The sequence below is a fragment of the Gopherus flavomarginatus genome, chromosome 3 (assembly GCF_025201925.1).
Source record: "Gopherus flavomarginatus isolate rGopFla2 chromosome 3, rGopFla2.mat.asm, whole genome shotgun sequence".
Taxonomy (NCBI): Eukaryota; Metazoa; Chordata; order Testudines; family Testudinidae; genus Gopherus; species Gopherus flavomarginatus.
Window position 1 is genome coordinate 28,560,209 of NC_066619.1, and position 16,531 is coordinate 28,576,739.

General features: G+C 39.7%; 1 protein-coding gene across 2 annotated transcripts in view; it reads right to left on the reverse strand.

Annotated features, from left to right (window-relative positions):
- RICTOR (RPTOR independent companion of MTOR complex 2) overlaps positions 1-16,531 on the reverse strand; it is a 178,028-nt gene that overhangs the window by 138,509 nt on the left and 22,988 nt on the right. Inside the window, exon 3 of one of the 2 annotated variants that reach the window (XM_050946854.1) lies at positions 4,585-4,668. The exons of the other annotated variant lie outside the window; for it this stretch is intronic. Within the exon in view, the coding sequence (XP_050802811.1) occupies positions 4,585-4,668 (84 nt within the window). The remainder of the gene's footprint in view (positions 1-4,584; positions 4,669-16,531) is intronic. 2 annotated transcript variants of the gene reach the window in all.

Genomic DNA, 16,531 nt, shown 5'->3' on the forward strand with positions numbered 1-16,531 from the left:
TCTAAGTGCTAAAAGTGAGCTCAAACAGAAACTTCCCTAAGGTCTTCTCTCAAGTAACTAAAACTAAAGGTCAGGAACTTCTTTCACCTCACAAAATTTTATTTAGAGACACAAAATGGGTGAGGGCACATCTTTTATTGGACTACCTTGTCTCTCTAATATCCTGGGACTAAATGTACAATTACAATGCATACAGAAGTTCATTTAACAATTCTGATTAAAAATTATATTAAAAAAAATTTCTTCCTCTCACTTTAAAAGGACCACAGAATTAATAAACAACCCCAGATAACCACTGTGTTATACCTGAATCACATGGAGACTACTCAAAGTCTCTGGGTGCAATGCAGTTGTTTGAAAACAAGCCTTTGAGAACAGCCTTCCAACCTCGATGCTGTCCACAGGAATTAAGCAGAATATAAGGAATAATTTGACTAGAAACATTCAATGGAATCAATCACTGGTTAGAGTTAAGTAGACAGACAATTATTTTTTGAAAGTGAAAGTTCTTCACAAATATTCACAGCTTATTAAGGTGCTCATGCAAGCTTATTAAGGTGCTCATGAAGATCATCACAAATCAGGCTCATTAAGAAGTCAATAAACAATGTTTTATCAGTATACAATGCAACCTGAGGCACTGCATGTGAATGAAGGCATAACCTTCACTATCAATTTACTGAGGTAACGTCTGGAGGGAAATCAACTACTCACAATGAAAATAAGTACTCTGAATTCACACCCATATGCATGTGAAGTCCAGTATTCAGAAACTACTCCAAAAAATTGAGTTCCTTTGCTCAAGTAGACAATGCATCTGATTTCTAAGAATTGTAGGTAGTATTCTCAGACACACCATGCTGCCTTTTCAAAGAACAGATTAAGGATTAATTATTTGTACTTTGTCCCCAATCAATGATCAGAAAGAACCCCATTGTACTAGATACTGTACACACAATTAAAAGACTCTCTGAAGACTTTACACAGAGTATATGATTCCCAGACTTAAAAGATGGAATTTAGTTGAGAGCAGGTATCAGTAATTTAAGATTTAAAAAAAAAATTACAGGGATGCAATTATCTTAAATAATAATAATTTTAAAAAATGCATAACTCTACATTTCCTGGGTTTAAGATTACACTGAAAAGAAATCCAAATATGTTAAAAATATACAGTTAATGACCCAAACACGCTTAACTCTGCCCTGCAGTGACAATGAAATAACTATAGGATTAGGATTAAGGCATCTTAATGTTTGTAGTCCCCGACTAGACTACATTGATTTTTAAATACTGGATTTTTTTTTTGTATATTCCCCCATCATGCTGACGTGATTGAGCAGTACAAAGCTCCCAAAACTCACTGGTGAATCTGGATTTTAAATTGCAATTAATATATTAGTTTGGAGAGCTATACTAGTAAAATGAGCATTCTGTGAAATGGAGGTACTTCTATTAGATAATTGGGACAAAGAAAAAGATTAACAGGTGAATTAATTTAAATCAAGGCAATTTTAATCATCAGTTTTAATGAGCTTTTCCCTTTGCAGAATGGAAAAAAAATTAATTTTAAGAAGTTTTTTTCCCCTCAAAAATCCGATTTAAATAAAAAATCCAAATTAAAAATAAATAGAGATGAGAAATAATAGACCTCAACTCTATTGTCCCTCTGCAAATTTGTGCACACAGTGGTCAATCCCTTACCCCTCTCTAAGAGTGCAAAGTTTCAAAAAGTTCAATGAATAGAAAATTGTTCGGAGCGGAATAGACTTGGACAAGGAGAAGTCTGGAGATAAATATGAGAAGCGAGAGACATATGCTTTTTTGTTAAAATACTGTAAGTTTCCTGTTGAAGAAAAAAATCCAGAATCCATAATGCTGCTGTTTTAGTTAAATAAAACAATTTAAATGTCTGTCTGGTGATGTTCTCCTCCTAATATAGCATGGCAAGAAAATCCTCTAAATATTAATGATTAACCTGTTGAACTGGAAACAACAAGGAGTCCAGTGGCACCTTAAAAACTAACAAATTTATTTGGTCATAAGATTTCGTGGGTAAAAAACCCAACTTCTTCAGATGCATAAGTGAAAGTTACAGATGCAGGCATTATATAATGACACATGAAGAGAAGAGAGTACCTCACAAGTGGAGAACCAATGTTGACAGGGCCAATTCAATCAGGGTGGATGTAGTCCACTCCCAATAACAGATGAGGAGGTGTCAATTCTAGGAGAGGCAAAGCTGTTTCTGTAATGAGCCAGCCACTCCCAGTCCCTATTCAAGCCCAAATTAATGGTGTTACATTTGGAAATGAATTTTAGTTCTGCTATTTCTCTTTGAAGCCTGTTTCTGAAGTTTTTTTGTTCAAGATAGAGACTTTTATATCTGTTATAGAACGTCCAGGCAGACTGAAGTGTTCACCTACTGGCTTTTGTATGTTATCATTCCTGATGTCTGATCTGTGTCCATTTATTCTTTTATGTAGGGACTGTCTGATTTGGCCAATGTACATGGCAGAGGGGCATTGCTGGCACATGATGGCATATATAACATTAGTAGATATGCAGGTGTGGCTAATGGCGGATGTGATGGTGTGGCTGATGTGGCTGGGTCCTCTGATGGTGTCGCCAGAGTAGATATGGGGACAGAGCAGACAACGAGGTTTGCTACAGGGATTGGTTCCTGAGTTGGAGTTTCTGTGGTATGGTGTGTAGTTGCTGGTGAGTATTTGCTTCGGGTGGGGGGTTGTCTGGAAGCGAGAACTGGCCTGCCTCCCAAGGTCTGTGAGAGTGAGGATCGTTTTCCAAGATAGGCTGTAGATCGTTGATAATGTGCTGGAGAGGTTTTAGCTGGAGGCTGTATGTGATGGCCAGTGGTGTTCTATCATTTTCTTTGTTAGACCTGTCCTGTAGTAGGTGATTTCTGGGTACCCATCTGTTGAATTGGAGGTAGTTCACCTCCCAATGACTTCAGAAATATCTGCTTCAATTATCTTTGGTAAATGAAATGCCCAAACAATCATTCATTTTCTGATACAGCTATAAAACTAATCTGAAAAGTTTTCAAAATAAATCAGTTTAAAAATGTATAGTGTATACCTTGTAAAAATGAAACCTACATCTAATTTCTGAGTTATGAAAAATATGTATTAAGGTTATAACCACCAATAAGAATGCACTTTTATGTAGAAAACCATGACTAAATTGAGTCTTCCTGACTAGTGATTTAAATCAAATCAATCCTGTCCATTTGTACTTCAGATATTTTCTAAAAAAGGGGCACTCTCATTGGCTGGTATAACCATTAAATCATGATGATTTACAATTAAGCAGAATCTTTATACTACATTTGGTACATCTTTTTTTTGACCTAGAAGGGTACATTATCACATTTATTTAAGCAATTATATAACTTAATATTTTCAAATTCTTACTAATTGTGCATTTTTAGTATGTTAGAAAATGAATAATTAACTTCTCTCATTATTTGTGTCAAGTGCATTAGGACAGTAACTGGAATTTAATTAAAGACATAAAACTGTATATAAAATGTATTTTTATTAAACAAAATAACCGGAGATGTTTTGGATACATAAACATCTTTTATCAAAATATGTGTCACAATTACAACTAAATGATTTATTAAACAGAGAGAGATTAATTGTACTCATTGAATTAAACTGATTTCAGGGCAGCCTGGGAAACTTCTCAAATACATTTAAGTAAAAGTATTGGGAGCATAAGTCCCTACTTGCCCAACTCTCTTGAAAATGAGAGAACAGTCTCCTAAATTACTTAGGCTGTCCTTCAGACTTTCAAAAATAGTTGATTTCATCCCCTCCTGCCTCCCTGTTTTTATTCAGAGACAGGAAGAGAAAACAAACAAGTTTTCCAGCTTTTTCAACTCCTAATAGATTTTCCAACTTTGAATTAGTTCAAATGAAATAATATTCTTTCTGCGCCTGTTGACGAGGCTACTGCTGTCAAAAGCTGGTTCAGCACTTCAACAAACTCTGCACATGTGCTTAGCTAACGACATCCACCAGTCCAATGATTAACTTTTTTTAAAAAAATATTAGCTGCTTAAATGGTCATTACTATTGGCATGACTGATGGGCATCTCATTGTCACCAATGTCACAGCTGCATCATATTCTTTAGCAATTAGCCATCTACCCTGGTATTCTGGGTTGAAAATATTGGCAAGAAAATGAGGAGTAAGCACTTAATCCATCTGCTTCTTTACAGCCTGCAACAGAACTTTGTTGTTGGGTTTTTCTTTCATCAGTGTGTCTTCAAGTTCTTTCAAAATTGCAACAGAATCAATAATATAGCAGCAATCTTTCTGCAATTTATTCAAGGGTATGCAAATATGTTTCAGTATAGTCAGGATATCTTCCACATTTCTCTTTAGCCCAACGTTGACTACTGTGGCGTGATAATTCCATCTGTGTTATTACTATTTTCTTCATGAATTGTCATCAGAAAGGCCAGTTCTTAATAAATAGTTCAAAAGTCGATCATTGAATTCCACCGTACATCTTGGGGGAGAATAAAAGTAGTTTACCATCTGATGTATGCTTACTTGCAATGCTGCTGGTGATACCAGTAGATGACTTAAGATGTAGACATGATGGGCATTCATAATCTCTCATGTCTAAGATGGACCCTGAAACAAAAATGGTTAAAAAAAAATAAAAAAAAGTCACTAACTCACTGAGTATTACTCAAGATAGCTTTAAAAAAATGATATTGTAAATGAAAGATTCCACCTATTGCAGAGGTTTGTACCACTGTTTAAATGATATAATTTAATCTAAACCAAGTATTATAAGGAAATTAATAAATAAATAAATCATAAGGATTATCTAAGTCTATTTAAATCCTTATGTCTAGCAACATCTCAAACAGTTTGAAAGAACACTTAAAATGTTAATATTCATAAATTGCTTAATAAAACTTTACTTTTAAACAGGAAAGCTACACCTAGGATATATGATTATATTGAGCAAAAAAAAAAAAAAATCTGAAAAGTCCAGCCGCAAGAGCAAAAATGGTAATTGATAAGTACTCCACAAACATACCGATTTTATTTTGAACATAAACATTTTGAAATTCATAAGTAATCCACCCAAAACATAAATTTATGGACAATAATCTAAGCTATCATTTATCATAGTAAAACACAGTAGGCAGTCCATAATAATGGAAAAATAATTTTACTAACCAGTTGACCCAGACTGTTCAGAGATGCACTTCATCTTCAAAGTCATTGCCTTCTGAAGAGCATTTTTCATAATGTTGTTTCGTTCTGACAGCCAAGTCCTGCATCTCTTTGTTGCACTGTTTACATTTGGCATATATTCCTCTTTACTTGGAGGTACAGATATTTTCTTGAAAATATTCCGTACAGAATCTTTTTAGGACCTGTGGCACGGCAGGGTTTTTTCCCCCCCTCCCAGTCTCCAGGTGTTAAAATCAACACTAGAGGCTGCTCTCTGAAGAATGTTGTTCTTTCATAGTATCCTGATTTGATACCAGTGCTGCTCCTTTCTGGTTGCATACTCTGCTCCTTCTCCCCTTGTTACATAATTCCCCGGCCACACCCAACCATTACCCCCAGAAAGACAAAACAAAAACACTAACAAAACAAGACCTCTGCTTGTGTAACCCACATACCTTTTGCACTTCAGTATTTTATTTGCTTATAGGCCGTTGAGATATTAATGCATTCCCGTGTGTCTGTATCACTGTGTACTCATGCAAAGAGACAGACACTTCAAGAAGCAAGGGCTGGTAGTTACTGGGCAGACCAGTAGTCTTCCATGAGTTGGAGAGTAAATTTCCATGGTGGCTGGAGACATAATTTGAGAACTAAGAAAATCAGAGCTCAGGTAATGAAAAGCTATAAAATAGGAGTAAGTAGGTAGGTTCCATGGATAACCCTGAAGAAAAACATGGAAGTGTCTCCTGGTGTCTGAGGTATGTCCCAACTTTGTGATGACTTTACCAGTCTAGGGTATCCAGTAGCACAGTCCCTAGGCCCCCCACAAGATTAAGTCCTTAATATGGTACATGACCTATTGTGCCATATTTTTAAAGTATTATCTCAAAAGTTATCTTTATCCCTTGATTCATTCTTTATATAGAAAAAGCAGCCTTTAACACAAAGATTTTGATAGAGGCTCAGTCATGGATTCAGCATATTTATTTTTTGGTTTAAGAGACTGTAATAAATATGGGCCTTAACATATTTTGTATTATTTTCAGATTTAATTTTAAATAGGTTTATTTTTAAAAAGAAAAATTAAAAACAGCAAAATAAATAAAATAAATTTAAATATAATCCAATTTTTATAGATGTTTTTGGGAAAAAAAAGTATGTTTATCTACTCTATAATTAATTTGAACATCGAAGTGAATTTACTTGTAAATTCATTTTTCAGTCAAAGAATAAGTGCTGTAAATTTGATGATGCTGTATTTTTCACATAAGAGACTGAATCTCCATTTTAAATGCAAAATGGAACTCTATCAGTGCCCCAGCAATGAGAGAGTGGGCAGCTATAGAGAAAGGGGAGCACAAGTTAATAGAGAAAATTCCATGCATTGTATCTGCTTGAAAAAATAAAAAGCACCACAACCATGGTTGCTATTTTAGGAAAGTGAAGAGTAAGAGGATAAATCTGTTTAAAATGAAGTTTCTTGCGCGCGCACACACACACACACACACAAAAGAGCCTACACAAAAATTGTTCATAAAATTACCAAGCAACACATGATAACGTGCACTGAATACCAAGCTAAAACTGATATTCAAACAAATTAATAGTTAAAACTCATACATTCTTGTAAATTAATACAGGTTTGACACAGTAAAATGCAACACATACTTCAGAGTCAACATAATCCGGTATGTAAATATCTGTACTTGACAGTTTACCAGCTACAGTCTATGGTAGGCCTTGAAAACTCTACTTTTGCTTAAGGGAAGTGGGAATATCTTTCCGGCAAGGCAAACACAACAGACTAAAACCAGAGATTTCTGCAGAATTTAAGCATTTTTTAAAACTGGTTTCTAGGCCTTTTGTTTGTAAAGATAACCTTCTAAATGTGAAGCATGCCTAAAACAAATCTATCTTCCTGTGTCAGACAAATCCAGTAACTGCAGTTGCTCATAACCAATAACAAAAACAAGACTGATTAGTTTCAATCTTGCTATTCATAATCCTTCAGGATATCAAGGAAACTATTGATAACCATGTATCAGAGGGGTAGCCGTGTTAGTCTGGATCTGTAAAAGCAGCAAAGAATCCTGTGGCACCTTATAGACTAACAGACATTCTGGAGCATAAGCTTTCGTGGGTGAATACCCACTTCGTCAGATGCATGTATTCACCCACGAAAGCTCATGCTCCAAAATGTCTGTTAGTCTATAAGGTGCCACAGGATTCTTTGCTGCTTTTATTGATAACCACGTTAATTTCATCCTGCTGATGCTTGGGAAAGCTATGAGCAGAGGCAGAAGCAAGAAGTGGACTTGTATAGGAGCAAGTTTAACCGCTCCAAAAACAGAGGTTGACTAGGAGAAACTTCTCTGCTTCACAGCAGACAAACGATTCTGGAAGCAGGGAAGAAAACTGATAAAAAAATGCCCTCTATATCAGTTACACGGGAATGAAGTTTCAAGTTCATAACCTGCCTATAAACTAGAGACTGATACAAAATTTGGAGCATCCAAGTAAGATCCACAGACAATTGCAGATGTCCCAACAACAGAAGGTGGTGGAAACAGTACTGCCTCAGCCACTCCCTTGTGGGCCTCCTCTGCTCTTTTATATTTAACTCTGACTAGCAGGCTTAAGTCTTCCTGTCAATAGGTATCCAAGTAAAGTTTTCCAAATCTTGGTCTATTGTATAAATACACATTTAGAAGAGATAAGTCACTCCTGCATGAGACTTTGTAAATTTAAAAATAAGTTGTAAAACTTACTGGGCATGGATAAATAAAATCTGTATGAAAAATATACCATGATATGCAGTAGCCAATTTACAAAGATAACAATTATGGTCATTTTTGTCTTTTAAAATACCCAATCTCTTGCCAGATTACTTTCTTCCTTTTTATTTTGTTTTAAATCTAAGTTACATGTGTATAAAAGGCATTCTAAGCTAGTCTTTTCTTTTCCTTTAAGCGTTCTCAGGTTGGGACCTTGGATGCCAAATTCATAGGAAGTCCAGAGAATTTTTTAACAGTTAAGTTATAAACTCCTTAAAAAAACAGATTTTATAATGGAAATGCTGACACAACTTGATATCAACTATAGCTACAGTATTTACCTTGAACAGAAGCATAGAGAAAAGCCAAAAGACTAGATGTACATGCGATCTCAGGCTGCCACGTAGTTAACACTCAAAATACTTTTACATTTTGGAGAACAGAACAGGGAAATTGAATCAAGGCCATTCCTGGGCAGGTAAAGGACATCCCTAATGGCTGAAACAAATGCTAAACTTCAGGAATGTTGCTTTGAGAATGAAACTCTTAGTGCTGATGGAGGATTTTTTTTTCTTTGTTTAGAAATTAACAGAGTTTTCTTCTGAAAATGTAAATGCTCTCAACTTAAATGGTCCTTACTAATAACTTAAAAGGTGGTAACTTTACCTCTGAAGATGAAGCAATCACTATCCCAAAACCAAAAATAAGCCCTGCCGTATGCTATGTCATATGACGAATTCTCAGCATCAGCAGTAGGTGATGGAGCACACGGTCAGTCTGCTGTTCATGTGCTGTAGGGGTACTTTTACCAAGGCCCTCTGCAGCTGGTAATGGCCAGAGAACCAGAGCACCTCCAAAATCCTGCATTAATGGAGGCATGTGAGATACAAACCAGAAACTACCCGGATGCAAACAACTGCTGTCCACAGAGGGAGAAACAACTGGGTCAAGAAAATCCCTAGATTGTACTGGACCTACTGCGTACTAGCACCACCTCCTCAAGTGCACTCAGGAAATGGACTGCCTGGGGTCTGATTCATCCTGCGGTAGATAAGATAGGTCTGGTTTCTCCTTGGCTCAACACTGAAGCATAATCAGACACAGGAAGAAATGTGACTGTCTAGTCCCATTTCTGCCTCCTAAATTTGTTTCCCCTTTCAGAGAGGTAGGGAAATCAATCACCTGCTTTGATAGAAGTTGGGACAGATGATAGCGGAAGAGAAGACAGATCCAATCGGCACTCTCTCTTCCCTTCCTCTCTCCACACCAATGGAACTTTAAAACAGTTACCCACAGCATCAAGTAAAGGCTACTGATTTCACTGGAGAAGAATAGAAGAAACTGAGGTCCAGGTGACCTGTTTGGAGAAATAACTAACCCTTTATAAAGTATACTTTAAAGTCATGTGTTAATTAGCTCTCTTGAGATATTCTGACTTACTCCATTTAAAGTTTATTAGCATCGCCTTCCTGGACCTAATGCTGCAAACCCTTACATGTGCATAACTCTACAGATATAAGTCGTCCTATTGTGGTAATGGGACAGTTCATTTAAGTAAAGTTATGCACATGGTGGTGTTTTTGGAGGATTAAACTCATTGGTTGGACCCATTTAAACAGTCACCTGTGTTATAGTAGAGGCTTTGTATTGCTCAGAATCTGTATTATAAACCTCCACTTTAACATACATATAAGCTTCCTGAAAACGCTTCTTTAAAATTGCCTGTATCTGGTCTTGGCCCAGGGGTTGGTTTCTTTTCCCCTCTGCCCCCAACACACCCTTTTGGGGAGGGGCAGGGAAAGCAGAGGAGTTTTAAGAAAATCCTTTCAGCTATTTGAGATGCAGGAAACGTTTTGTCTATTGTAAAAAAAAAAAAAAAAAATTATACAAAGATCTCTGCTGGATCTGTTTATTTGCAAAATTAAACAACAAACAAAAAACCTAATAATTAAGTTTCATAACTAAAACCTATATAGGAATTTTAACAAAGAACATTTACTTTATACACCTCTACCCTGATATAATGTGACCCAATATAACACAAATTCAGATATAACGCGGTAAAGCAGTGCTCGGAGTGGGAGGGGAGGGGCAAAGCTGCGCACTCCGGCAGATCAAAGCAAGTTCGATATAACGTGGTTTCACCTATAAAGCAGTAAGATTTTTTGGCTAACGAGAACAGCGTTATATTGGGGCAGAGGTATATTTAGATTCCGATGCAGAAAGAGTTTCTATTATATTGAAATATTAACCAATGGTTCTCTAGTCTCAAAAATCAATAGGTGCTACTTCAGTTCACAACCAATGCAATTCTGTATCAGTGGAAGTTAAATGCATCTAATGGCAGTGTGGATGCATCCCACTTCCAGTTTAACTAAACTAGTGCAAGTAGTCATCTCTGCTGCTGCCCCACACTGCACTGTTTACACACGTGAGGTGACCTGTCTGGTGTGCTATCTACACTGAACTGTTCTGCAGTCCTCTGGGACATAAGTATAAGCCTATTCAAATATTGTTGGCAAAAGCATGAGGTCCAAATTAGAAGCCACTTTTACGGTACAAATCAGTGTGGATTTTCTTAAACATTACATGAATATATTGTCTCATACTACAGAATTAATAATCTTTATTCCATGAGGCGATATTTTTGAGCTATAACGTATCTTAATTAAAACTATCTTTAGATAGATTTTTTTGAGGAAAAAACCTGATTCAAATAAAAAAATCCTTTTAAAAAAAATCATTGATTTTTATTCACCCTGTTACAAATACATGAGAATCAAAACTTTTTTGTGTTTTCATCACTATGACTTATATCTGCCTGGTCTCACACAGAGGCCAGTGACTTCACTGCTCTGTGGGATGAAGAACATGTGCAGTTCTAATTGTCAAATAACTGCTGAAGTGACATGACTTACCAGCAGCTACATAAGCAGATGGCTAGGTGTACATACTCCAAAGACAAGAGGAGTGCTGGAAAAAGGGTAAGCAACTTAGACGAGACAACAGACATGTGAAGGACCACAACAGTACTGTTGGGATCACTTATAAGGTCTTGCCCTTTTATAATGAACTTGAAAAGAGCTTCTCCAAAACTCCATCACTTGGTTTGTGGGTGGACAACGCTGATACTGAAGAGGAGATCCACAGCCATGACAAGAATGAGAAGACTGGCCCATCCCTATCCAAGAACCAGGACCTGTTCAAAACCCAGGTTGACGTGCAGGTTATGCCAGGGACTCTGGCGGACACAATGGAAGCACCAGACTGGGCTTTGTGGAACTTTCTTCCATGTATGACTGGCTGTCACTACTAGTGCTTATAAACAGTCAGATATAGCTACAGGTAAAAAATTTCAATTCCTTTTTCTCATCTTCATAGCTCCACCATCCCGTACAACCACCTAGACCTTCCTATTTGCAGATACCTGACCTCCTCTTTCTATCTCCACTATCTGTCACGCTTTCTCTGTCTCTGCTAACTTCCCTAGCCACTGCTTTCCTTCTTTCATTACCAAAATGCACACACCCCCACTCCCACCCACACCCAAACAATATGCCACAAAAGAGTTGATAAACAGCAAGCAAAAAAGTTAAACCCTTACAGTGATACAAATAAGTAATATACCACCATTAAAACATGTAAACCCAGTATTAAAAAAAAAAAAAAAGCATTTTTATTGAGTGTTCAAAGCATGAGCAATTGAGCCAAGGCATTTACATCATACTGTATCTGCCAGCACCTACAAAGCACAGTAATTTCATGGCATTTTCCCATATGCATTAACAAACACCATGCTAGTGCAGCATTACAAGTAAATGTATTTACGGTATTGAATAGGCATCTTTGGCTAAACAGCATGTATTCAGTACAGTACAAGGCATTTTCTTACTGAAATTATCGTGCATGAGGTAAAAGAAAAAGGTATTCAGTGATTTACAGAGATCAAAGCCTCAAGACATTTAAGCTTGTGTCTCACAGGGTTAAAAACTAGTTAATTTTAAGGTGGACGTTTCTCACGTCATCTGGCATTGTTTCAGAGAACATTTGGTACAGGGCACTCTCATTTGGCATGAATATTACAAAGCAAAGATGATTTGCAAGGAAATCCTGTAAAAGCAGTAATCCCTTTTTTCAGTAGCAACTCTGGGATCATCCAGCTAAGCAGCAAGACAACATATCTATCAGGTTTTCCTCTACCCTCATGAACAATGCCTTCATCGCCTTTGGGAATATGCGCTCAAGATAATAATCTCCGGAGTTAGGACTTTCAATGGCATAATCAGTTATTAAATAATCACCTTTTCAACAGAATGGGCCCACCTATTCCTCACCATCCCCAAATCCAGAAATAAGGAGAAAAGCTGCTTACCATCTGTGTGAGTTTGTCAGACATTGTCTTTCTGGGAACATTAAGTTGACATAGCTACCTTATTTTCTATCATTAGAAACTAAGTTCTGTACTTTTGTATAGCATCTACCCTCAACAGGCTATGGCACAGAGGACTTTGACAGTCACTGAGAAACCTGCTAACCTAAGGAAGGCGGGGGGGGGGGGGGGGGGGGAAGAGGAATAAAAAGGAAGACATGGTTATTTTACCTATACCAGAGGCCAGAAAGTAGGGTAGACAAAGGGAGTGAAATTCTTGAAAGTTTCTGCAGCAAAGAGAAGAGGAGGACAGGAAGATACAATAGCAGATAATGAACTGATGAGGAAACATCAAGTTGCTTGAGGGCAGAAATACCAAAGTAAACTGCATCTCACCTCCTGAATAGTCATTTCCTGACAAATACCTTGCACTGAAGCAGAGAACACAGAGTGCTGGGGAGGTCCTTTCACCCACTTCCCCCCACAACAAGGGCATCCATCCACCAATCGACAGCAGCAAACAACTTTTTAAAAATCTTATGTAACATGTCTACCCATACACAATTAAGGATTAGATTCTTTGCACTTCTGTCTATTTTGGTAATGATGGATGAATGAATGGCTGGGAGTTACAAGTTCTGCCTTTTCTTGTTAGTATTTTTTCTAATTATTAAAGCAATTATTAAAGTTATATTTGCTTTCAAAATATGAAAGCCAGGATTTATTAAGCAGACAGTCATGGCAGTGTCAAAAGTAGTCTTACAAAAAAAATCACAGTTACATCAATGGCAGATTTGGCCAAAAGCACAAAAAGTTATACATACTGTATCATGGAAATATTAGCAATATTATAGAATCACTGAATTATAGAAATGTAGGAATGAAAGGGACTTTGACAGGTCATCTGGTCCAGTCCCCTCTACTGGGACAAGACTAAGTATTATGCCAGTGGTTCTTAACCAGGCATCAGAGGCCCCCTGAGGGGCCGCAAGCAGATTTCAGGGGGTCCATCAAGAAGGGCCAGCATTAGACTCACTGGGGCTCAGGGCAGAAAGCTGAACCCATGCCACCCAGGGCTGAAGCCCAAGCCTGAGAAGCTTAGCTTCGTGGGGCCATGGTGAACTGCCCTGCATGCTACCTCCTAACGCCAGCCCTGGCTTTATATCGGGTTGGCAACCTATAGCACACATGCCAAAGAGGGCACAAGAGTCGATTTTTAATGGCATACTGCTGCCTGCCGGGACTCCAGCGTGCCATTAAAAATCCTGGCCGGAGCGCCTTGCCAAGCGCAGCAAGCCACCGGCCCCTTCCCTGCCTTCCTCCCTCCCATGGAGCACTGCTGCTGCGCGAGCAGCACTCTGGGAACCGCGGCTGTGCACTCCCGCGGGGCAGTGTTTGGCTCTGCAAGGAGGCAGACACACTCCCCACTCATCCGGAGCTCTGCCACCGCGCACACAGTGCTCTGGGGGGCAGGGCTGCGCGCTCCTGCAGGGCAGCATATCTGGCTCTGCTTGGAACCTCATGGTAAAGGGGTCCGAGGCCAGGGAGGGGTTGGATAAGGGGTGGTGGCAGTCAGGGGACAGGGAGCAAGGTGGGTTGGATAGGGAGTGGGATGGCTAGGGGCAGGGGTCTCTGGAGGGGGCAGTCAGGGAGCAGGGGGGGGTAGATGGACAGGGGTCAGTGTAGTCAGGGGCCAGGGAGCAAGGAGCGTCCGGGGGGCAGTTAGGGTGGTGGATCTCTGGAGGGGGTAGTCAGGGGACAAGGTGCTAGGGGGGTTGGATGAGTCGGGAGTTCTGGGGGTGTTGTCAGGGGGCGGGGAGCAGTTGGATAGGAATGGGAGTCCCAGGGGTCTGTCAGAGGGCGGGGTGTGGATAAGGGTCGGGGCAGTCAGAGGACAAGGAGCAGGGAGGCTTAGATAGGGGTTGGGGTCCCAGGAGGGGGTAGGGAGTTCCGAGTGGGGCAGTCACTCAGCCCTCTGCCCTGACCTCCCCTCCCCCCCGTCAACACACACACACTCAGGCCTCTGCCCTGAGCCCCTGCACCTCCCTCATACACACCCAGCCCTCCGCTTGACTCCTTCACCACCACTCCCCATGACCCCAGCCCTGACTCTGGCACCCTCACACATACCCAGCACCCCTTTGCCCTGACACATGCACCTGCCTCACATGCCCCCAGCCCTCTGCCCTGACTCTTGCACCCCCCCCACATACCCAACCCCCCCACACCCTGTGCACCGCCCCCCAACCCTGAGCACCAAACGGGAGTTCCTTCACACTCACCCCCCACACATTCCCACCTGCACCCCTCACATCAAACGGGAGCTGCCCAGGTAAGTGCTCCACACCCAAACCTCCTGCCTCAACCCTGAGCCCCGTCCCTCATTCTAGCTCCTGGCCAGAACCAGGGAGAAGGTAGATACCCACAGTACGTGGGCAAGGCTGGGATCCCAGACTGGCTGCGGGCTGAGCAGATGCGGCCCCGGGGTCCTGGCCACCAGCCCTGCACAGCCTGCTGCCAGTCTCGGGTTCTGGCTGCCGGGCCCTTGCCAGCCGCAGTCCCGGCCACAGGCCCCGCTCAGCTCGCTGCTCGCCTAGGTGAACAGAACCCCAGACCAGCAGCAGGCTGAGCAGGCCGGCGGCATAAGATCAACATTTTAACTTAATTTTAAATGAAGCTTCTTAAACACTTTGAAAATCTTGTTTATTTTACAATACAACACTGGTTTAAACCTTAAATTAGAGTGAATAAATGAAGACTCGGCACACCATTTCTGAAAGTTTGCTGACTCCTGCTTTATATACATACAAACCGTTGTTGTGCCACAGAGTGCCCCATGAGTTTTTATAGACTGTTCAGAGGGCCTCAGAAAGAAAAAGGCTGAAAACCCCTGATAGAGGTGTTTATCTAACCTGTTCTTAAAAACCTCCAATGACAGCAATTCCAAAACCTCCCTAGGTAATTTCTTCCAATGCTTAACTAACCTTACAGTTCGGAAGCTTTTTCTAACATCTAACTTAATGTCTCCGCTGCTGCAATTTAAGCCCACTACTTCTTGTCCTGTCCTCATTGGTTAAGGAGAGCAATTTATCACCTTCCTCTTTATAACAACCTTTTAGGAATAGAAGATTGCAGAAGAGAAGACTGAGGGGGATAAAGCAAACTAAACAAACCCATTTAAAAAAAAAAAAACACATTCCTCCTACACCATGTTTTCGAGAGCCCTTATTTTTGTTGCTCTTTGTGGACTTTGGGAAAGATGTGGACAAATTGGACAACGTGCAGTGCCCAGAACTGGACACCATATTCCAGCTGAGGCCTTATCAGTGCTGAATACAATGGAAGAATTACTTTGTGTGTCTTGTTTACAACACTTCTGTAAAAAATCCAAAAATCATTTTTGCTTTTTTTTTTTGCAACAGTATTCCATTGTTGTCTCATATTTCATTTGTGATCCACTATAAAGACTCATATCCTCCTCTGCAGTACTCCTTCCTAGGCAATCATTTCCCAATTATATAATATATTTCACGTTACTGTACAATAGCAAGGTAAATTTCATAGTTAAGCTAAATGTATGCCCTGATTCTCAAAGTGAATGCATAGAGCGTTCCAGGGCCTGGCACCCCTGCTATCAGCAACCTTGCCAACAGGTGGTCCTCCTAATTGCTGCTTAAAAGTCAGTAGATAGCCATGAGTAATAACTTCCCCTTTGAGCTCATAAATGTTGTGCAAAACACAATATGCAGAGATAATACAGTGGATATATTTCTATCATCAAGCTATGGGAGACATCTTCACTTGCCTTTCAACCTGTCAAATGGGCTCTCCATATACAAAATTAAAGTTATTTGTAGTTAAATAGTTCTTACTCCCATTAAGACTTCTAGTATATGGTTTCATAAACAAGGAAACCAGAGTGTAGCCTGGACCACTCACAACTGTCGATCCGTGCACCTCATTAATGTCTAAAGTACTATTGGGCAAAAAAAGTTCCCTGTTGTAATTTTGCAAACACCATTGAATTTTTGAATATTTTGGCATCATGGACTTTTCCTGACCATCGAAAATTAATCTTGGCTAATCTGTGACGGTGATCCACCAAGAGCAGAAGAATTATAACAAAGCACCCCTTTTACCTGTTAAACTGAGGCCGTGGCATGGG